Here is a 26,649-nt window from a genome sequence, read left to right on the forward strand (position 1 = left end):
TCCTTCGATTATTTAGATTGATCTGTTGGACCTACAAGAGCTCAGTCAGTATTGATTAACTTTGAAATACAGGCGCGTGCAAAAAGCTTTTAATTTGTTATTCAACTCCAATAGATCCAGTAATTAGCCTCCATTTACTGTCTCTCGCCCTTTAAGATCTTTATGCTGCAATAAAATGTTACTGTTCTTGACACTGTTACCAAAAAACGAAAACGAATTTATATGATTCTCGACGATAGATCGATGGATGAGTCTTTAAGGAGAGAGAACCCTTTTTTTATCGAAGGTACTATTTCTTTGTTAAAATGGTAAGAAAAACACTCAGCCTATGTTCTTGGTTTCCTCCAATGTTCGTAATGTGCATTTTAGTTAGAATTTCATTTTTCTTGAAAAAGATGACAGTTTATCAGTCGCCTCCAATTACTCCTCTTCGGCGAGTACTTTTTAAAAACTTTGACTTTCAACTGATTCAAAAGAGTCCGTTGAGCGTTTTTTCAATTTTTTTCAACACAAGACGAGTATTAAAATTAAATTATTTAGTGGATCTATCAGCTAAATAGGCGACGAATGAGAGAGTTAAAACCTTTTTCAATTATTTGACGAATTACCCTTTATACATACTCAATGAGGGTTAAAACTATTTTTTTTCTGCTATTTTTTCCAATGTAATTATTCCGTTTGAGATACAAAACGTTGAACCGTCCAAAAGCAGTCTTATCCATGCAAGACATACAGGTCAGTAATATATCGTGTAACTGTAGGACAGTCGATAAGGGAGAGGACATTAGATGTCTCTTATGGACTGCGGTTCCTTTCAGCTGCTCGATGAAAATCTTCTTGTGGTTACTTCCCGGATGCTAAGCTAAATTTAATTCTGGTGGCACCCCTAAATCCAGTGTCCTCAGGGAAAATAACATAACAACGCGACATGATATTTTAGGAGAGAGTTTTATATTTTCTGATCTGAGAGTGAAATCGATCTTGTTGTAAGTTAAATTAATATAACACATTATGCTTGAAACATACTATTTATTTAACACTGAAAGAACACATAAGCGATCTCATTTTCGATTATTACGCTTGCTGTATTACTTGCTTCCCCTATTAGGAATTAACATAATCATTCACATTGATCAAAAATAACGTTGTAAAAAAATACGAACTCGTTTACCGTATGAAACATTTTTCCTGAATATATTAAAATATTGTTTTTGTTACTGGACGGGTATTTAAATACAAATGCTTGCGTTTTTCGAGTAGGTTAATGGCTGACATGGTAATTTTCTGTTATAAAAATGTTCACCGAAAAAATCTTTTTGTTATATATTAGAAAAGCTCCTTGCTGCGAAAATTTGCATGATCCCTTGTTGACCTCACGTAATTTTTCGTATGAGATTTACGATTTACTCGTTGATTTTATTGTATTCTTTCCCAGACACTCTGTTCATCAAGCTTCTTTTTGACTGATCGTTAACTCACTTGTTCCGCTATCGAATGCGTCTTGGGAGCCTCCTTCACCGTAGAAAGGTTTGACAGGGGAGAAAAGTTTCAAAAAACTGAATAAACCAGAGTCTAGATGGTCTGTTCATAAGTCTGTGTCCTACTTAATTTTTTCGTCGTCCTCATCATCTGTAGATTCGTCGTCGTTACTAACTCCTGATGTTTCGAACAGTTTGTCCCACTCTTTGATCAGATCTTCGTAAGTGACACGTTCTGCGTCAAATGAACCACTTTGTCCATGTCTGAGAATGAATTCAAGTCCATTTTGAACCGCGTTCGCACTCAGTTCTCCCATACTTGTTATGATACGCAGCGGTTTGTCTGTAATTTCGCTTGCCTTTCTTCTAATCTTAGTCATTTTCTTCTTAAAACTCTTTCGCAGGCGATTTGGAGGCACAAAATAGCGAACTTCTTCTAAGTTGACCGCCCATTGAACTCTCTTGTCGGGCAACAAACTGCCGGTACACCTATCGTGGTTGAAACTATCCATCGTGTTTGTTTGTCAACACAAGATATCTTACTGACTGAGGCTGTTGGATGTGATCTTATATTCACACAACTAGCATCGACATCAAGTAGTGGCACTGTAGTCAGCAGTACATCCATAATTTAACCACTTGGATTTTCCCACGCAATGTCGCGTTTAATAGTTAGATATTTAATTGCCAAGTTCCCAAAGGGAAGCGGGGATATTTTTAGGTTCATTGACGAAAGCCAATTTCTATTTGGAAAGTTTAAATTAATTCATTTGTTCTACTCGCGTCATAGCTGGGAGTATTTGCGTCAGAAAACCTCAGTGGCGAAAAAGACTAGAATTTTCTCTTGTTCATTTTGCTTCATTACGTCTCAAAACCAGAATCTTTTTTCGTTGTTGAATATATTTTCTTCATCTTCTTTTCTTCTCGGTTACTATGTTTTTAATTCGTTTTTTGCTAGATTATTTCTCAAAATGTTGTATGGTCATATTGAATATGCAACAACCCCAAGAGCTGACGAACAGGTGTCTTTTACGCGATTGGTTACCCTACTAAGTGACTGACACTTGGCTGTCGGAAGTAATAAATGATTCTCTATCAAGTTTTATGAATACGTGATGGTTTTTTGTCTCCCAGAAAAACTCACGATTGGCAATTGAAAGTTCTTCGGGAAGTCTTTCTCAAATTTCATATCGCCTAAAAAGCATCACATATCGCCTAAAAAGCATCACATATCCCATTAGCTACTAACACCTGTTTAGTTTCTGTATTTGTTTGCCATATTCACTCAAAACGCGATTCCACGCATGGATCAAAGGCACTGGAGAGATTCGCCTGCGGATGAGATAAAGAATCGTTGAAAGCGGAAACCACCAGAACACATGACATAAACAAGTAGCCTGTTGATTCTGATATCCACCCAAAGCACCAAATTGCATTGCAATTTATAAAGAATGTACAGAGTCACTACCTTTCATAAAATCTAGGTTCTTATTTTGAGTGAGAAGCTTTTTTTCAATTTTTCTTGCATCGAAATACGTAGGTCAAACTCAATTTGTTTAGTTGCGACGATCATGTTCACTTAAGCGAGTGTCAAAGTGTGACGTTGTATTCGTTAAACTGTCACGTATCGGCACACTATTCTTAGCCTTTAAATGCAGTTAACTTAGTCAGTACGTCATGTATTACAAATTAAGTCTTTTTATTATACAGTAGTACCGGCATTTAATCAAGAATTCTTCTTACAGCGTCTCTTTTTGCACAAATATAAAGCTAACCATAGATAAGAATGAATGGCACATCATAAAAGTAACATTAAGCCAGCTCCTTGCTGCTAACCTTTTCTCCAGCTTGTTTGTGGTAGCCTATTGCAGCCAGCTTCTCAACTGTGATAACTATCACGAAACCACGACCAAAATGGACAGCGGCAAAACAACAGAATGGCACAACGCGGTCCTACAACTTTCTCAATGTTACCCTTTGTAATGCGTTTTTACACGTTGATCTCTAGGATTGATGGTTCGGGAATGAATTTATTGTGGATTCTTTGCTATTGTGTTTCTTAAATTTCCTCTCCTTTAGTTACATGTTTGACTGGTTCAGATAGGTGCCAGTCAACTTCGGTAATTACGCCATGAACACCGTGAGGCCGTTGGGTTATTTTTTCTCTTTAGTTTCTCTCTGTGTGGGAGCAGGAAGGATCAAACAGCGACAGAAATAGAAGACATCGCACGCCAGCGACCCGCCCTTAACTTGAGGTGCATCATTATATTCTAAACGTACGCGTGGTTACTTATTCTAGAGCCTGGCCAGTTAGCCGGAGATGGGCATTCTAGGCCTCCCTCTATACAAAAAGATACCATTTCATCTAAAATTGCGACCCACGGAAATTGGCTCACCCAATTCAGCGGAAAAGAAAAACGAACCAGTCTTCCAGCAACGACTAATGGGAAAAAAGACGAAAACTCCCTACAAAAGACAAAAAAAGACAAACTGACTCAACTAACAACGCAGTCAGTGTTTCAGCATGTAGAGAAACCAAGTCAAACACATTTAAGAATCAAAGTGAGTTGTTGTGCAAATTGAACTGCGAGGATTTTCCGACATTGTAAAAATTTCGACGTGTTTCTCTAGTGCGTTTGATTTGCGAATGGAACCCGTCAAAAACGCGTTCGTCAAAATCTGGAACCCACAAGGAATGGAACGCGCGTCACGTGTTTAGTCTAGACAAAATTCCACCAAAAAAACCTTATCAAAAAAATTATTTCTTTAGCGGTAATTTTCATCTAAAATAGACCCGCCTGTAGATTAACTTGAGCGTGAAGATATTTTTCTGTAGTTTTTTCAGTGGGTACGCTTCTAAAGAAATTGTGGTGAAGCAATGGTGAGGGCGAGATAATTCAGTTTTATTCGTGTTGATGGTATGAATTGGCCGCCTTTGAGAGTTTCTAAGGGCGACGTTCCTAGCCCTAAGTCTGTATAATGTAACTTTCCGTTTCATATTTTAATAACAATGATGATGATAATGATGATGATGATAATATAACAATAATAATAATAATAATAATAATAATAATAATAGATAAAGAACTGAATATTTTATTTGGGCCGAAAGTAGTAAGGCTAACAATTGAACGTTCCCAGAAATGGGTTATTTCACAGAACTGTGAAATTGTAAAGAGATTTTCGTGCGTGTAACTATGCAAATGCATGAATACAGCGATATAATAGTTGAGAGAACAGATTTTAGCTTTGTATACTGAGCCTCTTAAGTACGTGAACATAAGTAGTTGCAACCGGAAGTGATATTTAGAAAACACCTGCAGGGAAATTTCCCAGAAAACCACCGGATGCTTGTTTGTGATATCAAAAATTGCTTCCATAAGCACTTTTTCATTTGCAAGAAATTTCAGAAAATATACATAAGAGAAAGCGTTGCAACGGTGATCCTTATTGGAAAAATGAGTGAACAGAATTTAAACACTATCTTAAATCGTTTTACTGCTAATATTGTTCAGCTTCGTCAACAAAGGAAAATAGAAGCCCTAAACTGTTGGGAGCCTATCGTGAAAGAAATCTTAGAATATGTGAAAACGAAAGATGACCGATTCAGTGCTCTTCAAATCTTACCTACAGGAAGCTATTACGAAAGGGCCAAAGTAAAAGAGCCCGATGAATTCGACCTGATGTTAATCATGGATAATTTAGAACTGGATGACGCACCATTTGAAGAAGACGATGGCTTCAGCGAGCCACCAATCGGTAAGATTAGGCCTGTTTAGACACTGACTTTTCATGAAGAAGACCTTATTTGAATTTGGACCGATTCAAACTCCAAGAAGTGTGCCAGTAATACAGTTCAAGGAAATCTTCGTAAATGTTATGATTCAGGATTTGTTTGGGAAATGTAGGGTTCGGTGTCTGATTCATGCTAGAGCCGCTTCAAAACCGTTTGAAATGTGTCCAAATTCCCCGACCAAGCACAACGGTAAGAACACTCTTGCCGTTCCAAGTTCAATTAGCCGCTCTAAATGATTCAGAAGCCGAACTTTTAGTTTACCTAACTGAATAGTTGGAGGCTGAAACCGCATCTTAGCTATTCAAAATTGCAGAGCTTGATCAATTCCGCCATAAGTGCGTTTTGTACGGAAAAACGTACAATGTAGAGTACGTGATTTAAAATGGGGGGAAGAACCATGATGACTCTGTGTTAGGACATCGACATTATCACTTACTAAAAATTCTTGAAAGGAGGTGGATTTCAAGGGTTACATCAAGGCTAACAGTTTGTCAATTTGGCCGACGCCTTGCCTTTAATGAAACCTTTGGATTTTCCCAAGACAAGGTATTTTTTATGTCTGATGATCAGCTAAAGATATACATTTCAAGTCGAGAAAACCATTTCTGTACCATCAAGGTAATACATATCAAAATAAAAATTAAGTCTACAACCACTATGTCCTCTCAGCCATAAGGTTCTTATCTAAAAGTCCTATTTTTAAAAATGTCACCTAAACTCCACCAGATTAATAAGGGTCAACTTGTTTTATTCCTTTCTAGTATTTCTTCTGTTGTAAGTCCTATTGTTCAATAGACCACAACATTGATCAAGTGTTATAAAATACAAGAGTATGATCAAGTTTTCCTCACCTTGCAATACCAACAAGTCAGGGGGTATTTTAGTCAAGTTACTTGTTAGAAAGACTAATTTTGGGTTGTTGCTTCTCACTGCTTGGAAAGAAATATATTGGCAAGCAAGAAGTGACCACTGGAAATAGGTCAGGTGAAGGAAAAGCAATAACCAGAAATACCCTTGCCATTCAGGCTGAGTCACGGGCAGAAACTTTTGTTTCCTTCTAATGCAGGATTTACCACTGTAATGATTGACGAGGGTGAAGAATGGCTTTGGAAGAGAGACAGCTGTGTGAACCATAGAGGAATGCTGAACGCCTCACAGGTTAAAGCAGTTTTTAAAAGGCTTGTGGATAAAGCCATTGAGGAAAAAAAGCATTTAAGGTAAAAAAGGGTTAATGAGTATATTATTTGGACAAGCAAGCATGTTCCCTATAAAGGAAAAACATAATAAGAGTAACCTAGTGCAAGGGCCATATGCAATAGTGTGAGTGGGACTGGAAACAGCAAGACAGTCTTAAGTATGGCCCTGGGAGTGGCAAAATGCAAGAAGAAAGGAAAAGTGCAGGCATATGATTAAAATCTCAAAGAACTATTCAGCAATTGTAAGTGCTGGATAGAAAAATAATGTTGTACAAGGCTTTTTTAGTAAGGATGGGCTGACACAGTTTTTACCACATGGTATGACTGTCATACCATGAGGTTTTGGTATGGAAATAAAATTCACTTACTCCCTCCATTCTCATCAATTCATGTATTAAATGTGAATTTAACTCATTTTCCCCTGGCTCCCTTACTAGGTTTGGTTCTGTGTGCAAAGTCTTGTGATTGTGTTCTGTTCATGTATCTGGGGAGGAGGGGAAAGGGGGGAACCTAGGTGTAAATTTCTCCCTAAGTGCATGGAGTGATCAACTTATTCCAAAATGGCATCCATACCCTAAAATTACTAAGGTGGTTTTTCTTTCCTTTGGCTCCATCCTTGATCAAAACACTGATGTAGCCCTCTAAAATGAGAGGAAATGTGTCAAAGAGTACTCAGCTGGAAAGAAAAGGACTTAGAAACATAAAAGCAACAATGACAACAGTCCCATGAATTTTTGGATAGAGAATTATTACTGGGTTAGGGATTTAGGTTAATCAGAACAAGGATTTGTCTTTATCTTGCCTACTTTGTGCAGAGGCAGCCACCTTGTTATACATTCTATCATAACAAAATGTTTTAAAGGATCATAGTGGGAAATAATGGCTAGCCGAAAAAGTGACCTGATACTCTAATAATTCTGAAATTTAGGAATGTTGCTGTTAAGTCTGAAGGCCCAGCAGTGACCTTGAAAATAACTAGCACAAATAGAATAGAATATTCTATTGATTTGACACTTGCCATCAAGGAGAAAACCTGGCCAGAAGAAGCTGAAGAATGGAAAACAAGGCCCAGAGCTGGTAATATCACTATTGACACCTTAACTTACCTAATGGCCATAAAGTTCAGGAATCAGCAAACTTTTCTATACCAATTATTTGTCAACTACTTGCACTTATTGCTGTCTAACATTCAAAATGGTTGAAAAAAATTATTTCTATCATAGAAATAAACTAACAAAATATAATCTGAAAAGTTTTGTTGAAGCACTTAATGAATTTTCATTGGCATGGAAAGACAGTGATTTAAACATGTACTGAAATCACTTAAATGTGAAAGAAACACTAACATCTACAGAGATTATTTTATTAAAATATACAGGGCAGTGCTTCTTAGTTATTGGTTCACAATATTTAACACAAAATATTTTGTGAAAGGTTGTATTATTCTAGCTGTATGTTATTTTTCAGTAAAGTTTTTAACATTGGCTTTTTTTTTACTTATGAAAGGTTGGCCCAATAACAATCTTTTGAGAGAAATTTGCAGAGAGGGATGTCATCTGGTAGGTAAGCAACCAAAGGGTCACAACATTGCTTACAAAGAGAAAGGATTCCTGTGGCGTTATTCCTTCTCAGCGGCTGAAAAGAGGCTATTCCTTCAAGGTGGGCAAGGTGAAGCCAACTCTTGCCGAAAGAAAGTTCTCCGAATAGTGAAGGCTCTTTGAGAAGAACTTAACCTGAAGCCATTGAAGTCATATCATCTAAAAACACTCTTACTCTATGAGTGCGAGTCCCACCCTAATCCCTCAGAGTGGAGAGATACCTTGGATGTTCGATTCATGGGCCTCCTTAAGAGGTTGGAAAAGTGTCTACGCTCAAAGAGTTGTGCCCATTATTTTATTGAAGGTTTAAATTTGTTTGAATCATTCAACCACCAAGAATGCCAGGAATTGGCTAATAGAGTGAGGGAAATTATAAGCAAACCAGTGCAAGTGCTAACCAAACTCCTTGGGAAATACCAAATGGCATGAAATGAAACTAAACAAGCTACACTCATTGACCGCTTGTCTAAAACATTTTCATAATGGGTCAATTTAGAATCATTATGTGCAATCACCTTATGTACAACTGCACCACTGATTATTGTTGGTTTAAAACAAAAAAACAATAACTTCTTTAAGGATAGATAGTCCTAGACACATCTTGCAGCAAGTTTTTTAACACTGCTACATATTCTATCAACAAAGATTTGAATTAATTAAAGTTGCATAATATTTAATGTATTCAACAAGTATTGAAAACAAATGATGCTGCTTGCACTAATCACAGGCAAGAGCTAGTATTTCTTGATTGATCTTGGTACCACAGGTCAGGATAAGGTCTGGGAAAAAATTTCTTAATAGACTCTGGGATAATTAAGGCAATTTTGCTTTGAGACATGGAATATTTATGTCTTTCAAAGAAGTCAGGGGAAAGTGAAATCTCAAAGGTAAACTCATTCATTTTATTTTGGCTTTTTGATGATGACTTTTGAATCCTGTGTTCATTCAGTTGCTTTCAAAAGATTTTAAGAAGGAGCCATGGATATCTAAATAATCAATTACTCAGGCAAATATGTTTAAATATATGGATTAACATGGTATAGCCAAAAATAATACAGTCAAATATATTTCAAAGGTTTGTGAATAACTTGAACTATTTTTGAACAAACAGTATTTGAAAAGGGATTAGATTGGACATGCATGTGTATTCCCTCAAAGAGGAAAGGGTTAGAGTTAGGGTTTGGAACATTAGATTTGCCAAGGGAACATGAATGGGAAAACATATCTATCTCCTCAAATCCCTGAAGAACATTAAAATTAACCCCATTCCAAATGAAATTTAAAAGCAGTAGGAAATGGCAAACTCCATTGAACTTTTAAGACTGTTATGGAACTGTTTGTAACACCTCAAATTTTCACCATTTAACGTATAAAACTTCATAAACCTGATTTCTTCAAAGTTGGAATGTCATGTTTACTGTAATTACTGATCAGATCTCTTTCCTCACACTTTTGTGTGATTTCCACCCCATCATAAGAAACATTCAGTAGCATTTATGAGAGTTTCCAGGTGTCAAAATGCACCCAATACTGTAACAAGAGGTAATCAGGCATCAATACATGAAATGTGCTGCGGGTTAGTCCAACAACTTGTTAAGTAACTTAACACCTGATTCACTTTGTTACTAGACCCATGAAGGAAAGGAAGTACCTTTTCAGGTTCAGTCTTCTACTCTCTAAATCCATTCCAAGTTTAAAACAACCACCAATATTTTACATACTTAGATTCAGTACATATACTTTCCCTGACAAAACACCATCTGTTTGCAAGGTCCTTTCCAATCAAAGTAAAATCTGTTGGTATATTCTTTTGGAATATGAACATGACGATTATACACACTTAGGGTCAATACACATACTTTCCCTAACAAAACACCATCTGTTTGCGAGGTCCTTTCCAATCAAAGTAAAATCTGTTGGTATATTCTTTTGGAATGTGAATATGACGACTTATTCTTGGTTTGGGAAAAACCTCACTCCTGATCTGCTCCATTTCCACACCTTCTTCTTTACATTTGACAACCCACACCATAAGTTTCTTGAGATCAATAGCTAATTTAGAATGCAGAGTTCTTTCAGGTGTGTTAATGATGTAATTGTCAAGTCCACCAGCTTTGTCAATACATCTCAGAGCAGGCACACTGACCTTCAGTGACAAGTCTTGTTCTAACACTTGACTGTAGAATGTCTTTTCAAAGACATTTGGCTTCCACACTCGTGGAGTTCTTGGTAAAGTGATAATGGGTAAAACATATTTTAGTAAAAAGTTTTACAAATTATACAAATGTTCTCACAAGCCACCACTTCACTTGATATTTATCTACAATTCTAACACATCAAGTACATAAAATAAATTACGTTGTTAAATAAATAGGTCAACTGGAACAATATTCAATTATTTTTATTCTATAGTATGCTAAATTTTTCTTGAGGTGAGTAACTAAGTTTAACATTCATATTTTATTCAAGGTTACTGTTTTTAGAACCGTTGCTTGACTCATTCTCATAAAAGTACTCAATCATACCAGGATTATGCCTTGAATTTTAGTTTTGAGTTATTGAGCTTACTTTTTTCCAGACCATGTTGTTCTGTAGCCAAACACATAAGTTTCTCCGTGGTAAAGACCTTTATGTGGTGCTTCGCGAGACTCTTTCAATAGAGCGCGTCCTTTTGCTTTCTGTGCGACCGTCCTACCAAAGAGTAAGAAGCGAAGACCAAGGCGTACCATGATGAAGAAGAATTTGCCAATCTCGGACGAGTGATCAGCCAAACAATAAGGGGTTTACTGCGCAGGTGTGAAGGCGTTTGACTACTATACATGACTGGTACACAACATATCGTCAGCTCATACATAAGTCCGCTGAGATTGTATGCCGTAGTAAGCTCGTCGATGGTGTTTTGGCGCCAACCTCCATCAGCACGACTGACAAATCAATTAAAAATAAAGAGAATTTGGGAATTAACAATAAGTCTACATTATTTTACTCATTTTGAAGTGTGTACAAGTACTGGTATGTCACTGGGGAGGCGATCTGACAGGTAACAACCGAATTCCACACACTTTCAAGGGAAAGGAAACTGTGGTATCCACATGCGAAAACAGAATGCCCTTTGTTGTTTTCATTTTGGTTGAATATTTCCATTAGTGAAACGAAAACAAAGTCGCCAACATTCAATCAGGGTACAATTATAGTGTGGGTGTGACATATCGCTAGTTCATGAAAAAACGTTGAATATATTAGTACCTGACAATGTTTTACTTTAAGTGAAAGTGTAGCTTTAATTTGCATTTCCAACAACAGACATCTGTCAGCTTTCGCTCATACGTGCTTCAACGTCTAATCTAAGTCCAGTTACCGATTGTCTTTCGCGGTGTACATCTTATTTTGTTCTTCTTCCTCGAATGTCTCTCCGTAGAGTGCGTAAAAAAGTAGATTATGCAAAGTTTTGTCAAGAAGAAGACAACAGCAGCAACAATAGTGATGGTAAACACATTTTGGATACATTACTTTGACTAATTGTTTTGGCTCTCGTATCCCTAATGATTCGTTAACTATTTCCCGCGACCGTGATTATCTTTGACTTGAACTCGTACCTCAGACCACAGCTTGGAGTCGCTTTTATGATAGGTGACAGTCAGTTTTATTTGCATTACATGTGATCAAAAGATTTGTGATGGCAGTTCAACATTTCTAGTCTCAACATTTTAAACGTCATTAGAAGGAAGCTTTGTTATGTCCATTTCTAATTAGAAGGATTTCCAGAAATAAATTTTTATCCATGCTGGGTCAAGCAATTTAATCTAAGTGATTTTACTTTCAACTTTTTTATATAATGCCACAACAAACATGAGCCCATTTTACATAAAATAGACCACTACATTAATTTGACAGGGAATTGTTGGGATTTGGGGTGACAAAAAATAGCTTTTCATGTTCATGTTTTGTTTTCTGGTTTTCAAAGATGATTTCCAAGATGAAGCAGGGCCGCCACCACCACCAAAGAAAACGAAATCAAAAGCCAAGTCAAATATTAAATCAAAACAAGAAGAGACAAAGAGTAAAGAATCAGGAAGTTTAAAAAGGAAAGAAAGGTTTGTGCACATGTGATTGGAAAGCACATTGAAAGTAAGGGGGTTTTGAGGAAGCAATTACAACTTTGATTACCAGTATTGTTTACTAGGATCATATATGTACTTACTGGGGAATCTTCATTGATAAATTGGCTTCCATGATTCTTGTATTTTAGGTGGGAACATGGCCTTTCAATAGCAAAGTGTGTTGTGTTTTGTTTTTTGTTTTTTGACATGGTTGTTGTTAATTTTTAAGGGATAATTATAAGGGAAAGTAATATTTGATACAAGATGTTTTTTCCTTTTGTGTATCTCTCTCCTTCTGAGTCAAGGTAGATTCACATGTGACAAACCTGAATCAAAGCAGACTTCATGGTTAACATGAGTTTCTCAACTGTAACTTGCTTACTGATGACTGGCTCATTTTAAGGGATGTCTGATTGGCCTTTTGATTGGGTTTCAAAATAATAACTGTTTAGCAGGGTTATCAATTGTAACTTGATACAGAATTAAGATCATAGATATCAAAGGGACTCATGGCTAACTTGCTTCATTGTCTGTTGACCTTAGTGGGTGTTTTACCTCTATGTGTGGGTTTACAATTCATAAGTCATTACACTCTGATCAATTTGAAGCTTCTGCATCCCTCCCTGAGGGGATGCTGTTGTCTGTGTCCTCATGGGTGGAGAATTTGAACCTGTGTGTGGGGTGGACCTGGGGGTTATTGTGGGGTTGTTGAAGCTTTTAATTGATTTAAACTTGTTTCTGGTTATAAGCATTCTGCTATTTAAGAGCAATAATTGTCATTGGGAGTTTTTTTTGTCTGCATTTTACTCAGATTGTCAAGAGATGAAAAGCTGTACCAGAAAGAATTAGAGGCTGCACTGAAAGCTTCCATAGAAGACTCTCAGCTATCATCTGGTAGTAGTACTATACATGATAACCAGGAAGAATTTTCAGATGATGAAGTAGAAGTTGCATCATCCAAATCAAAAAAGCCCAGGTTACTTCCTCCTTTGGAGATAGAAGACAACAACAAAGAGAACAATGTGTAAGATAATTTATATTTTATTTGCTGATATATCATTAGAAGCTCCATATTAAATAACAGTTCAAGTGCATGAACAACCAAAATAGAACTATATTGTTTGGGTTCAGCCATTAATATATACTCAGTGGCTATTGCATTTTTCTCTTCTTTGCAGTCATAGTTTGATTGACTCTGATGTCATTCCTTTCAGTGTTGTTGATCTTGAAAACTTTCATTGCTGTCATAATGGCTTGGTGTTCGTATTACATTTTAAAGTGAATTTTATGTTAGCTGACATTTAAATGTAATAAATATGTGGATTGCAGCAGTGGCTCGCACACTAATACAGACAAAAAAGTTCCAAACATTGAAGTGGAGGAAAGAAGAAATGATGACATAAAAAAGAAACAAAGCAGAACAACATCAGATGTCAAGAAAGAGGTTTTAAAACAAGAACAAGAGGAAGATGATGGTCTTGGTAAGATTCTTGAAGTTGATATGTTCCCCAACAGATACTCCATGAATTTTGTGTACTCTTTTGTTTTAAGATAGTGATTTTGAACTTAGTGAAGAGTTGAGCAATGAGGAAAGCGCAAGTGAGGGAGATGACAGTGATTTTGATGAGGAAACAGAACTAAAGAAAACAAATAAGGGCAAAGGGCGAGGAAAGTCAGCTGTGAGTTCACCAGCCAAACCAAGTATTAAACCAAGAACAAGTGTGACAGGTTGGTGAAATGATAACAACTTTAATTTAACCATTTGGGTCTTTATTGTCAGTACTGGATACTTGGAGTGTGTAACCCCCCAGATATTAACTGTATTGCAGGGTAAAGTCTGTTGTTTTGGGTGACTGGTGCTTCATGTTGTAACTGGTAGTATGGCCACCAGGATGTTAGTTTGAGGTAACTTAACAGAGGATTGTTAGACGTGGTTTGATGCTACTCTGGTTTACAGATTTAATGCATGTAACTGACGAAGTTACAATTCATAGACCCAACATTTTGACACTCCTGTTAAGTGCCTTCATCAGGGGTGATCTAAACACTGCAACAAGAGGTCCTTTTATATGATCACCAATTAGCGGCCTTTTTTTCTGAGGAGGTGAAAAATAGGCATCAGAAAGCAAACCACCATTGTCACGATTTAAAGGAGTGTCAAGAGGTCATTGAAAGGTTGCTAATTAGTGATCATATAAAAGGACCTATTGTTGCAGCATTTAGATCACCCCTGATGAAGGCACTAGACAGTAGTGTCAAAATGTTGGGTCTATGAGTTGTAAGTTCTTCAGTTACATTCATTAAGTCTGTAAACCAGAGTAGCATCAAACCATGTCTGATTGTCCACCTGGTTGCTGTGTGAACTTTAATATATTTTAGAGGATTGTTAATTGGTAGTTCACTTCCATATATATATATATATATATATAACTAACTGCAGACAGTACTGTTTCGGCCTTCTGGGCCTCATCAGTGCAGTGTATATATATATATATATATATATATATATATATATATATATATATATATATACACTTGTAGATGGAGAGTGGCATTTTAACATTTATGGTGGCTAAGTATCTTTTATTTTAACATTATAATTCTTCAATGGTGCAATGAATCCACACTTTTCAATTTCCCTCTTCGAAGGTGGTTTTAGTATCATAGAAATATGTAATCAAAACTCAACAGGTAGTGGTAATTTCTTTTAAATGAAAAGTTACCATGGCTACAGCATCTTCACAGGCTCACTTTATGGAATTGTTGATTGAAGTTTGGGGTTACAGAACTCATTTTGTATCTTTTTTACTGCAAAACAATCATGTTCTTTAACCACATGTTTGATCCAAATTTGTGTTCACACATCTCAGTTACACCAATCAAGATGTTAAAGGGCAAAGGCAGTGGTAAAGGAAAGGTTTCATCTGCAAACAGCAGCCACTCAGTGTCAAGTTCTGCATCAAACTCACCATCAAGTATGTCAAGCCATTACTATTGTCTTAGTCTACCTTTTTGAGAGCCAGCCTCACATGGTACTTTGGGGCTTGTACCTAACAGAAAATAGTTATTAAATTATGCTTAAATAATTTTTGATCAAGAAAAGTTGGAGAAAGATAAAAATGCCCAAGTGCCCAAGTAAATGAGTGGGGGTAAGGAGGGAGGAGATCCTGGGATTAAAATTGTTGAGAATTGTTAAAGAATTAATAATCAAACTAATACTTATATACATACCCTGAATGCTGTTTGAGATATAAGTCTCATGTTTCACTTAAATAACTATACTTTTTGATAGAGGCCCGGGACAAACCACAGGAAACCTGGTGCTACTCAAGTCATTGTAAAAAGACTTAAGGGAGATGTTATATTGTGTGAATTTTAGGGTCAGGGTTTAACCATGAAATTAACAATACAAGTAGTAAATCACACTGAAGGTTTCTGTTAATGATCCTTTGCTTTTTCCCAGGCTAAGTAATATGATGGCTGATGGCATCAAACACAAATGTTAAACCTGAATAAACTCTAAAACTGAATAAGCTGTGCAAAGATTGTTAAAAGGCTGGCTGGCCACTTAGTTCTTAAAAATAAAGCCAAATGAACAATAAAGCCACTTTCTCTCTCTTTTTGTCTCCTGTGTTTTCACAGGTTTCTTCTGAAGATAAAAGGATTTTTTCATTATTCCTTGAAAAGGTAATACAAATTGCCTATAATTGCAATCATGTTATTTTAAAGATATATATATATATATATATATATATATATATATATATATATATATATATATATATATGTATATATGTATGTATGTATGTATACAAAGTGATATTAGCCTAAACATGATCATCCTTGGGTATAACTTAAGTTAATTATAAACTTTAAATGATAATAAAGCAGTATAGAAATGAAGGAAAGAAGTTCCCTATAATACTAAGAGAAGTCAAAATAACATGAAGGCTTTGTTGTATTTTGTCATAGTTGTGTCCATCACAAGACATCAACCTTTACAGCAAGTGAAGGTGCACTCCACCTCACTCAACAAAAACAATCCAGGAATGCAAACTGTAAATCTTGGTGGAGTTAAAATCAACAACACTGGCCCTCCAATACGTCTTGGACTTTCAAGAAATGTGCGAGTTAAACCACTTCATTCAAATGTGTCTGTTCAACAGTGAGCCTAACATGGCCTATGTGCTATGTGCACTTGTCACTTCAGAAGAATGCTAACACCTTGAAGCAAAAGGGAACAATGATTGCCAAACTGCAAATTGACCCTCTTGGAATTTTCCACAACATTATGTTGGCAGGTTCCTTATGTATCTCAAGAGGATTTGGAATACCAATGTAAAGAGGATGTAGATGTAAAATGCAAGGTACTTTGAGTGGCTCTAGGCAAATTGATACAGAGAAAGTTAAATTGCAAGGAATAACCCTTTTAACTACAAGGTTTATTTTAATAAAACTTTTTGACAAGATGAAAGGCTTTTAATGTCAAATTTTAGTTCTAAAAAGGAGTTGTAGAAATGCAGCAGAGTCACATATATATGCTAGTTTTCAAGAAAGTTTTAATGTGTTTGTAACTCATAAATTGAATTTTTTATTCGTACAGCAGTGTTTAATACCTGTGCAGTTCTTAGCTTTGAGAAAGTTCTCCAGAGATCAGTTAAATGTCACTAACTCTTAGTTAACATTAAAAGTATTAACATGTATGATAAGTGAAAACTGTGATAACTTTTTGACTTGTTAAAAAAAGCTAGATGTTGGAATATCCAACGGCCTATCTTTTTACACCTGAAGTATTCACTTCTCAGTCATATTACTAATTAATTTTTGTCAGTAACAAAATGCAAGAAACTCAGGCATGAAGTGTCAAATGACAAGACTGGCATCTCATTTCATGCATTAGCAAAAAGCTCAACCAATCATTCTCATCAATTTCATGTTTCCAGGCTGAAATTAACAACGTTACTTACTTTTAAGTCTCCTTGCTTTTGATTGGTAAGTATCAGTGGAGTGGTTGAATGATATTGGCTGGTGCCTTTTAGTACTTTATTTTCAATTCCTCTTTAAGATAACTGATTTGATCTTACCAAATACAAGGTGGTTGAAATAAGGTAGATCAAACTGGACTGTTTGGTGCTGCGCAAACATTGCAAACTAAGGAACATGTGAAGGCAGTTAAGAACCAATTAGATTCCAGCATTTTGTTTATTGACAAAAGTAAATACTTATTTCAATCAGTCCTAGGATGAAGTGCAGTAAAAAGCCCGATGCCCAACTTTGCGAACAAGTCGCTCTGACAAATCATCAGTGATTTCCTGATCTTTTGATATTGTAATTCTCGCCAGGTCACTAGTCACTTTCTCCATGTCCACATCTTGTGGTAATCCATTTGTAGGCATTTCTGCTTGCTGCAATCTTTTAACACCTTCTCTAAAAGTGCAACAAGCACTCTCCAAGTCCTCATCATAAGACAACTTCCGTGCTAACTCAGATTCACGCAGAACACTCACACTGTTTTGCAGTACAATGCCTTTTGCGAGGCAGGATCTTCGATTAAGTTCTTCTCTAAGCATCTTGGTAAGCTCTTCTACATTAACATCTCCATATTTCTCAATCACATGTGGTAGGACTATATCATGTGCAGTGCCAATGAGACGCTCCAAGGAGAGATCCTCTTTAATAGCACACATTATAATCTGTGAGTGGAGAAATATTGTAGATTCTTAACAACAAGGATGACAGAATTAGGATTTAGGATATAACTCTTAATCAGCACCAGTGCCATAAATGTCTTTCCAGAAAAATAAATCTCTAAATAGTTTGAAAAAAATTAGGTGGCTCCAAACATGGAATAGATTTTAAAAGAAACTTGCAAAATAAGAATTTGTTTTTACACAAATTCCCAAATGATATCACACAGCAGTCACCAAACCCAGTTTTCACCTACACTCTTTGTGAGGCTATGTGACGCCTTTCTATCTGAAAGACATTTCAGGATTGGTATGGTAGGCAATTGACTGACTACAAAAAATCAGGACTGTGAGTTTGATTTATTCTCTCATGCAAGCATAAAATTGAAAATTTAGGTCACACTCCATCATCAAGTTATAAAAGTAGGTCCCAAAGATGGCAAATTTTGAGTCAATAGAGACCAATGTTGCGTGTAATTTGTCTAAGTAAAATTCAGAAGAGCTGGTATGTGGAAAGAGGGACTAATGAATAGGATGCAGAACGTGCACAATAAAATTACTAAGAAAAGTTTCCTTATCAAATGTTGAAAATTACCACTGGTAGCTGCTTGATGTTTTGTGTTTGGATGTAACGACCTCCAGTTTTGAGTGATATTCCTGAAAAAAATTCTGGCAATGGGTTTCTTCCAAAAGGGGATGCAGTTGTGGGTTGCATGATTCCAACTGTGTAAAGGGTGACGGAATTTTCTGCCAACTGTCTGCAAATTTTCATCACATCGTGGCCATGTGAACACTTGTATGTTTCTAGGGAGGTTCTCTCGTTCACTGAAGCTAAAAAAAACCAATAGATTGGTTAATTCATAAGTATTAAACCCTTACAAATGATATAAACTCTACTAAAAGTAGGAGCCAGTCATAATCTCTGTTTCCTAAGGCATGACATGTTTAAGAATATTGCTACACCCTCCCTTTCAAGACAGGGTGTTAAGCCACCGTAGGATCCACACCCGGCAATCACTTGGGAATGGTTCATTGATAGTCACCTATAGTGTATACTCCTGGGTGGAAAGAATAACTGTGATAGTAAAGTTTGGGAAAACTCATATCAGGTTCCATCATGTAAATTCCATTATAGTCAGCACTCAAACCAAGTGGCCCTAGCTGGTGGTTTTGTCAGCTTTTTCATTATGTTTTACTCAAGTTGGATAGGATGCTAGTCTACCACAGGTTATCCAGCTTTTCATTGGATTTCCCTGACAATTCACAGGTACAGTACCTATTTATACTCTTGGGTGGAGAGAGGGACTGGGAGAGTAAAGTGTCTTGCACAAGAACACAACACAATGACTCAAAGCCAGGTCTCCAAACTCTACTTCTCAACTTAGAGTCCAGCATATTAACTGTTCAGTTCACTACATCTAACCATCATACAGTACTTACGCAGTAGTATGCAAACTCTATTGGCATCTTTCCGGCATGATTTTGAATCTTCTTTAGTTGCTAAATCTTGTACCAGTGCAAGACCATCAGCCAACCCATTTTCTGAACATGGTATTCTAGATTCATTAAGGTAATGTATGTGGGACTTCATGACATCTTTTTCTTTAGTAAACCACCAAGTGATAGCATTGGAAACAGGAAAAGTGTGATCCTGATAACAAACTAGGGCAAGTCGGAAGTTGTAATCTCTTACACAAATCATTTCAACCAAGTGAGCCAGTTGAGTTTTAAGTCTTGTATGAAACTTACGATTCTTAGTACGCTCAACAACAACAATCAAATCCAGGTTGTCTTTGTTAACAAAGTCTTTCCACTTCAAATCTAATATAGGGAAAAATAAGTTTAAAAATCAAATTCAAGTATCAAGGAGTTCCAAATACTCCACCCCCTCCCCCCTCTGCATTTATACCCCCTTAGGTAAAGGCTTTTTCATAATACCATTCAGTTATCACTTTGTATCCATCTCTGTTCAGATACTCCTGCCCCAGGTTTTGATCTTTTTCTTTGGTAAATTCTATTTCAAAGAAGGGCCATAGGCAGCAGGGAACAAGTAATTGACTCCTGTTACATCACATATACATAAAATAGAAGCCTCAGTCAGCCTTTTCAGTTGCAGTTGAGATCAAAGCTAGATATTTGTTGCTGATCAGTTCCTGTTATTCACAGGCTAGGTATTCTTTTTTCTTTTTGGCCTATTTAAGGTCACAGTTCTGAGCTATGGGTGGCACCCCTATACCAACAGGAAGATCAGTCAGGTCAATTCATAACCTCACCAAGAAAAATATTTCTTAGAGGGGTCAGATAACTCCTCAGTGATAGCTTACAAGATGCCATACTACACATGTAAATACCTGCACCACTTTCTGCCTGAAGTAGTTGTGAAAGTCTGGCTTGGGTATATTTAGGTGGATGGGTGAGTGGCTGAACAAGACAAATGTAACTTGCATCTCCACCAACCCTTACTGCCTGGATTCCACATTGACAAAGCCAGTCCTCTTTTTGAAGGGCATCATTACGGAGTGAATTTAACAGCCCATCATTCTTTGGGATTTGAAAGGTGAAGCAGGCTGAGTTATTAGCTTCCTCTGTTTTAACAAAGTTGATATCAGAATTTTTTATTCGAAGAGCTGCACAAATTCCAATTTTCAATTGTTGGAGGGTGGCTCTTTGGTCAATATTATTACCAGATAACATGAAGCGAACCATAGCCTTTCCCATGGCTGAAAAGAAAGAAAAGAAAATGTTACTATGTCCTAATCATACACATGGTGTTCCCCTTTATTGTAGATATGTCTATTTTTTTTGGGCTGATAAACAGTTTTGGGTACCATTCGATCAACTGTATTGATTGTATATAAGGAACATAAATCAATCACAAAAAAAAAACCAAGACTTAGAAATCAGGCCAGCCTGGCCTATCTATATCAACTTGTCACAATCTTTCCAAAGAAAAAACAGTGTTGAAAAAGGATCTAAGAATCCAGGTCAGGTGTTCTTAACAGAGCTCAAATAAAGAGGCCTTGAAATTAAGCTGCTCACACATCACAGAGTGAGTCCATGAGTTTTTTTTTCAACAGACCGAAAGTCACGGTTTGTGTAAATTTATCCATTCACCACAATCTGCACTAGATGGACAAAATTTCTGAAAGATACATGAGCAAATTTTTTAAAGGTTTCTGGTTGAGTCAGGTTTCCCTTCACTGGCATGGCACAATCCCTCACTGACAATAATCCTTATACTAGCATCTGCATTCACCCCATCGACCCTCCCGACTTCGAATTCGCTCACTACGACAACTTGTTGCTCTTTGTTTGCCGTCATTCCTCACGACCGATTACTTCAATTTTAATTTAAACAGCTGGTCACACAATGAAAATTAATAATTAAGATTGATAGCTTAGGGTTGGAGATAGGAATATGAAATTTACCTGGCAATTCACGAGTCACCTGTGCTATGGGTGCGCTGCCCATTCCTAGTGATGAGGGAGACTTACTTATAAAAACTTTAACACGCTCTGCAAGATCAGATCGGTTAATGCAATGGAAAAGTTCTGCAAGGAAATCCAGATCGTTCTCTCCTATAAGACACTTCTTTATCATGTAGGAAAACAAATCCGTAGACTTCTGACAATTTTCCAAAATTCCCTCAGGAATTTCATCTGCCAAAATAAATTTCAAAGACTTCAAGTCTTCTTCTAAGATTTCAGAGGATACACGATGTAGAAAAGTACGGAAAGGGTTCAAAAGACGCTTTCCCGAGACAACTACTCTTGACGCAGTTCCATGGGTAGCCATGGATCGAGCGACGATTACGAGAGACGGAAGTAATGCTCTAGTTTCCAACCTCCATCCTCAATCTTATCCCAGTGTTCGAGAGTTGAAGTGTGCTTTCCAATGTAAGATTATTTCAGCTCAAGAGAAACTATTCCCAAGTGTTACCAATTTTGTATTCTTTAAAGAAGAAACTTTAGTGCCATTAGTATCATAAAAGATTTTCAACACAATAGCACAACCTCACGACATTTGGGAAACCGCACGGAGCCTCACGAGGACTGCAAATAGAAGAGGTGAACTGAGATCTAGTTTCTCCCGAGATAGGGGAGAAGGGCTGGAATGAAAAGGTAAATGTACTTCAACGCAGAGTAACATCCTACTCGATAGATGCAAAAAAATAATTATATTCAGTTCGAAATGATAATCAAAGTTAATAGAGGACTGAATAGAGGTACAGTTTTTCTACAGGATCATAATTTAAGTATAAGTTCAGTCAAAAATAGCATAACATTATTAAGTTCATAAATGCCATGTTTACAGGAGTATTTACTTTGTAACAATAATCAAAGAGAAAAGAAAACTAAATGGATTTTTAAAAAGGAGATCATTAAATGTGGTGAGACAAAAAAGACCTAGGTTAACAGTTGTTCTTCCGAAGAAGGTAATTATAACATTTATGTTTGTAACCTCTTAAATGAACTGCTGAATACATAATGTAACTGCATCACTTACAATACAATACAATATTTATTTGCCATATACGACATTTACACATGGAAAAAAAAAATGAAGAAAATTGATGCCAGAAAATAAATGGCGAGAAAACCTGAAAGAAACCACGAGGCTTATAACAAGTCAGGTTTTCTCACTTAAAATAACTAATCTTATATTAGAATTACAATATGGACTTATGGTAATTAACTTTAACCGCGCACACGTACACACACACACACACGCACACACATATTAAGTAAGTTAGTTAAGAATTACTGCCTTACAGAAGCTAGTACTTAGAGAGAAGAAATTCCTTAAGCTTTCTTTTAAAAGAAGCGGAGGAGGGAGAACTAGTTATGTCAGAATTTAACGAATTATAAAAGTTTGGACCTTGAAAGTAAATTGAAAACTTCCTGGTGTTCGTTCTGCACAGTGGCAAACGGAAGGACTGAGCATTCCTAGTATTATAATTGTGGATTTGACTATTCAGTAAAAAAAAGTTATTGAATTTGGAAGGGAGTGTAGAGTTCTCGAATGAAAACATAAAAGTACCTAATTGAAACGAATGGATATCATGAAATTTTAAGAGTTTAAGTTCCTTTAAAATAGGGCCAGTATGGGCAATGTATGTAGAATTGCTTACTATTCTTAACGCACGTTTCTGTAAGGTTACAATTCTTTGAAGGTTTGACTTATAGGTACCAGCCCAAGCTAAATTGCAATAATACAAATATGGAAGGATCATAGAATTGTATAAAGTACGAAGGGAGTGAGTAGAGAGAAAAAACCTAGATTTATGAATAATACCTATAGATTTGGATAATTTATTTGCTGTTAAGGATATATGCGATTTCCAGGTCAAATTGTCATCTAATAAAACACCCAAAAACATGGTCTCAGAAACACGAAGAATAGGCTGCTCATTTATGAAAACTTGAAATTCAAAGGATTGCTTCTTTTGCCAAGGCTTGAATACCATAAAATTAGTCTTGGCTAAATTCAAGGAGAGCCGGTTTGCTGCAAACCAGGTTGACAATTTGTTTAATTCTCTATTTAATGTGTTAATTAGGTAAACAGGGTCATTATGGGAGATAAATAAGTTTGTATCATCAGCAAACAAGATTGCATCAAGCAGGGAAGCATTGTTCAAATCATTAACATACAGGATAAAAAATAAGGGACCAAGAATAGAACCTTGAGGCACCCCACAGGGAATCCCCTGTGTCAACTTTGTTATTGAACTGCAGAGAAAAGCTGCTAATCTTCCCATCCTTAAAAAAACTTGATGGTAAAATAATTGAACTTAAAGAATTTGAGGCCTTTTAACAACCTCATGACAAGCAAAATAAAGTTGTCTCATTGGAGACTAACAACACTCTACCACTATTAATATAATTCATTTTCAAGTTTCTTTACTCCTTACTCAAGGATATTTCCTATGTTACAATTCACAACAAAATAGTAACCATACATGGGTTCCCTCATGGTTCCCATAAACTGATATTTGGCGATATTTGAAGTTACGTGCTGGATAAGGGGCTAACCTACTGCTGTTCAGGAAAAGGAAAAAGCTTTTGAGAAAGTTGGTTCTTGGCTAAAATAAACTGTGTGGTAGGAGTCCACTTGAATACTTCTGCACATGTCATGAATCTGTGTAAAAAATTCTTGAAACCCTTTTCATAAAAATGTCATTAGGTTACACTGCAGGACTTGCTCCAGACATAAATGGCTCATAGATGGTTATCTCACCAGTTTCTTCATCATGTTCCACAGGTATTTTCTGCCTGCCAAGTGCCTTCGTAAGTAACCTTTCAGACAAGAGTTTAGTAACTTCTGCTGGCTCGGTTATGGTGACCTCCACTGTGACATTGTTCATGTAAAATAATCTGTAGTCCATTGGAGTGTCTTTCTCTAGGAACTGCTGAACTTGTGACAATTTTTTTAACCCAGAAATTCTCTTTGCTGTTAGTGTGGGGGGCTGGAGTTCTGCAGAGTTGCACTGAAGTTGGCGGGATTTGACATTTCTCAGGTTTAAATGCTCTTGAAGTTTTTCAGCCAAGTCATCTACAGTTACCTTCTGTTTCTTTCCTTTCATTTCTTCAAGGGCCATGTTTAAGAAGTCTTCAACATATCCCATAATGTTCTCATGGGCAACCTCCTCAAGTGAGGCATTTATTATTACCTACAAAACAGGAAGTTAATGATAAAATAAGACAGATGATTATAGCTTTTCAGTTGGAGCATCAATTAAAGAAAGATGTTACTCCTGTTGTCAAGAACATGACACAAAGAAAACATTTAAGTCCCCCACAAACAATCCAACCTTAAACCTTTACATTCCATATTCTGATACTCTGACTCTCTACTATGAAGAACTCTGTGGTGAACTATATATGCCAAGTCTACTCTCCAGCACACTGCAGTCACATTAGTAAGACTTGCTTTGTTTGTTTAAAAAATGCCTTTTTTAAAAAAAATTGTATGTAGTGAGTTCAATATGGTGTGTCACCTACTTTTGTCATGAATTTTACGCAGCAATATATTTAATAGATGTAATGAGATGGCTAACAAAAAACAACATGTCTTAAAAATGGTGGATGTGAAAATTTTATTAGGTAAATTTCAGCATAAATTTAGCACAAATTTTCTTAAATAGCAATCTACCTTTAACGACATGAATTAAACACACTGTGGCTCCTTTAACTTAAATTCCAACCTTTGATAAACCCTGAGCTTTGGAGAGAGGAACATACTGGCCACCAGTTATGTATGCCAAACCCATAAAGAAATCTTTGTAGCGTAGGATGTTTGGTTCACATCCTACACAGTACAGTACAATTCCCTTCTCCACCATAGCTCTACAAGCCTGTAGAGGGTCATTGCCAGTTGGACAGCCATCAGGGAAACCATCATGCTCTAGTCCAAGTCCATGAGGAGGGGCATCAGCTGAAAGAATAAAGAAGACTCCAGTAAATTTACCATTCATCACCTCAATTATGACATTATTATCAGATAATAACCTACAGTGCCCTATCTTGTGAAATTGCTCTCATCGAGTACTTCCCAGTCAGAGTTGTAGTTTTCATTATCAAAATGGTAAATTTTAAATGTAAGCATCAGTAAATGTAAATCTGAAGATACATGTCTGTGACATTAAAATGATATTACAATCACCAAAACAATAAGGTACTGCTGGGAAGCTTAAAATGGAGACTGGGAATTACACTGAGAATCAGAGCTTAATACAGCAGTGTTATAATTTCAAATGAAGTGGTTTTAGGATGTATATGTACATAGTATGTTGATAGGATCAAATAATTCCATAACGAAGTACATCACTGCTCAAAATTGGTATTAAAAATAAGTATAATCCTGTAAACTAATTAATAAAGAAAGTGAACAAACGACTGTATCTACAATAATATGTGAGTAATGATCTGAATTTTATTTACAAGAATACAAATATCCAGGGTGATGTTTACCATTCAAACTATTTTCCTTCGTAAAACTATGACCTCTCCACGAGGATCCAGATAAATACGGTTTTCACAACAGATTTTGAAGAGAAATACGACAAAATTAAAAATGCCACGTGAAAAAGTGAACACCAGTAATTTAAGTTCTCCAACACCAGTGATATCTATTCGGATTTTTTCCCATCGCGCTCGTTCCTACACAATCGTTTGTAACATTTTTATCAAAACTGTTTCAGGGTGCAGAGATCTGAAAAAGTTCACATGATATTTAATGTACCTGTTCTTACCTGTCCACACTATTCGTAAAGCTTCAACTTACCAATGAGAACACAAATCTTGGTAGCATCTTTTCTGTAGTTGAGTTTGGAAGCTGCGTCCAAAGCACAAGCCACTGACTCAGGACCATCTCCACCGCCTCTTGCGCTCATACCATCCACCCATTTTTTCATTTCCTCTACGGAATGTGTAAAATCGTGAACTTTCGTTATAAATGAGTTATCCTGGGGAGGGTGATCTCTGTACTCTACCAGCCCAAGCTTCACGTTGAATGCAGTTCGCGAAACAGTTTCGGCGATACTTCGAACGTGTTTTTGCGCTTGCTTGATATGAAGACCCATGGAACCTGTACAGTCGACAATGAAGGCGAGGTCAACTTTGTTTCTGTCATGACGAGCAGCCCAATGATCATCGACCATCTTCGTGAATAACCAGAGTCTAAATTTTTCCTGCGAGACCTTTCCAATGTCGTCAAACAAGGAAGCAAAAGCCAGCATAGCAAGAATTGAATATCCCACCATGCATTGCGAAACACGAGTTTACGTGACAAATT

At 36.5% G+C, this 26,649-nt stretch overlaps 6 protein-coding genes across 10 annotated transcripts; 2 read left to right on the forward strand and 4 right to left on the reverse strand.

Moving 5' to 3' along the window:
• Positions 1-934: 934 nt before the first annotated feature.
• LOC149038344 (uncharacterized) lies at positions 935-1,990 on the reverse strand. Its single transcript, XM_089184579.1, has one exon. It carries the CDS (start codon positions 1,988-1,990, stop codon positions 1,601-1,603), a length of 390 nt encoding a protein of 129 aa, XP_089040705.1. The 3' UTR covers positions 935-1,600.
• On the forward strand, positions 1,942-9,467 carry LOC149038345 (cyclic GMP-AMP synthase-like receptor 1). Its single transcript, XM_089184577.1, has 5 exons — positions 1,942-2,075; positions 5,112-5,237; positions 6,341-6,491; positions 7,399-7,547; positions 7,977-9,467. Exons 2-5 carry the CDS (start codon positions 5,162-5,164, stop codon positions 8,189-8,191), a joined length of 591 nt encoding a protein of 196 aa, XP_089040703.1. The 5' UTR covers positions 1,942-2,075; positions 5,112-5,161; the 3' UTR covers positions 8,192-9,467.
• On the reverse strand, positions 8,948-10,876 carry LOC149038346 (large ribosomal subunit protein bL28m-like). The gene is made up of 2 exons (XM_089184578.1): positions 10,637-10,876; positions 8,948-10,293 (listed from the first exon to the last, which is right to left on the reverse strand). Exons 1-2 carry the CDS (start codon positions 10,795-10,797, stop codon positions 9,933-9,935), a joined length of 522 nt encoding a protein of 173 aa, XP_089040704.1. The 5' UTR covers positions 10,798-10,876; the 3' UTR covers positions 8,948-9,932.
• LOC113674967 (uncharacterized) lies at positions 10,864-16,884 on the forward strand. 5 transcript variants are annotated; one of them, XM_089184576.1, is made up of 9 exons: positions 10,864-11,108; positions 11,487-11,554; positions 12,033-12,162; positions 12,980-13,192; positions 13,501-13,649; positions 13,720-13,896; positions 15,039-15,143; positions 15,811-15,855; positions 16,141-16,884. In XM_089184576.1, the coding sequence occupies exons 1-8, from the start codon at positions 10,888-10,890 to the stop codon at positions 15,819-15,821; spliced, it is 1,074 nt and encodes a 357-aa protein (XP_089040702.1). In that variant the 5' UTR covers positions 10,864-10,887; the 3' UTR covers positions 15,822-15,855; positions 16,141-16,884. The 5 variants fall into 5 exon arrangements, 4 of the variants coding, with proteins under 4 accessions (XP_089040702.1, XP_027047266.2, XP_027047267.2 ...); XR_016180349.1 differs by lacking the exon at positions 15,811-15,855 and adding an exon at positions 13,998-14,073 and having other exon boundaries at positions 10,868-11,108; positions 13,498-13,649; XM_027191466.2 differs by having other exon boundaries at positions 10,885-11,108; positions 13,498-13,649.
• LOC113674966 (uncharacterized) lies at positions 16,596-22,021 on the reverse strand. The gene is made up of 5 exons (XM_027191463.2): positions 21,285-22,021; positions 20,207-20,575; positions 19,296-19,676; positions 18,451-18,686; positions 16,596-17,861 (listed from the first exon to the last, which is right to left on the reverse strand). Exons 1-5 carry the CDS (start codon positions 21,649-21,651, stop codon positions 17,406-17,408), a joined length of 1,809 nt encoding a protein of 602 aa, XP_027047264.2. The 5' UTR covers positions 21,652-22,021; the 3' UTR covers positions 16,596-17,405.
• On the reverse strand, positions 22,015-26,646 carry LOC113674970 (uncharacterized). The gene is made up of 3 exons (XM_027191469.2): positions 26,140-26,646; positions 25,061-25,290; positions 22,015-24,526 (listed from the first exon to the last, which is right to left on the reverse strand). Exons 1-3 carry the CDS (start codon positions 26,615-26,617, stop codon positions 24,041-24,043), a joined length of 1,194 nt encoding a protein of 397 aa, XP_027047270.2. The 5' UTR covers positions 26,618-26,646; the 3' UTR covers positions 22,015-24,040.
• Positions 26,647-26,649: the final 3 nt, after the last annotated feature.

This window comes from Pocillopora damicornis, chromosome 10 (genome assembly GCF_964200805.1).
Source record: "Pocillopora damicornis chromosome 10, jaPocDami1.2, whole genome shotgun sequence".
Taxonomy (NCBI): domain Eukaryota; kingdom Metazoa; phylum Cnidaria; class Anthozoa; order Scleractinia; family Pocilloporidae; genus Pocillopora; species Pocillopora damicornis.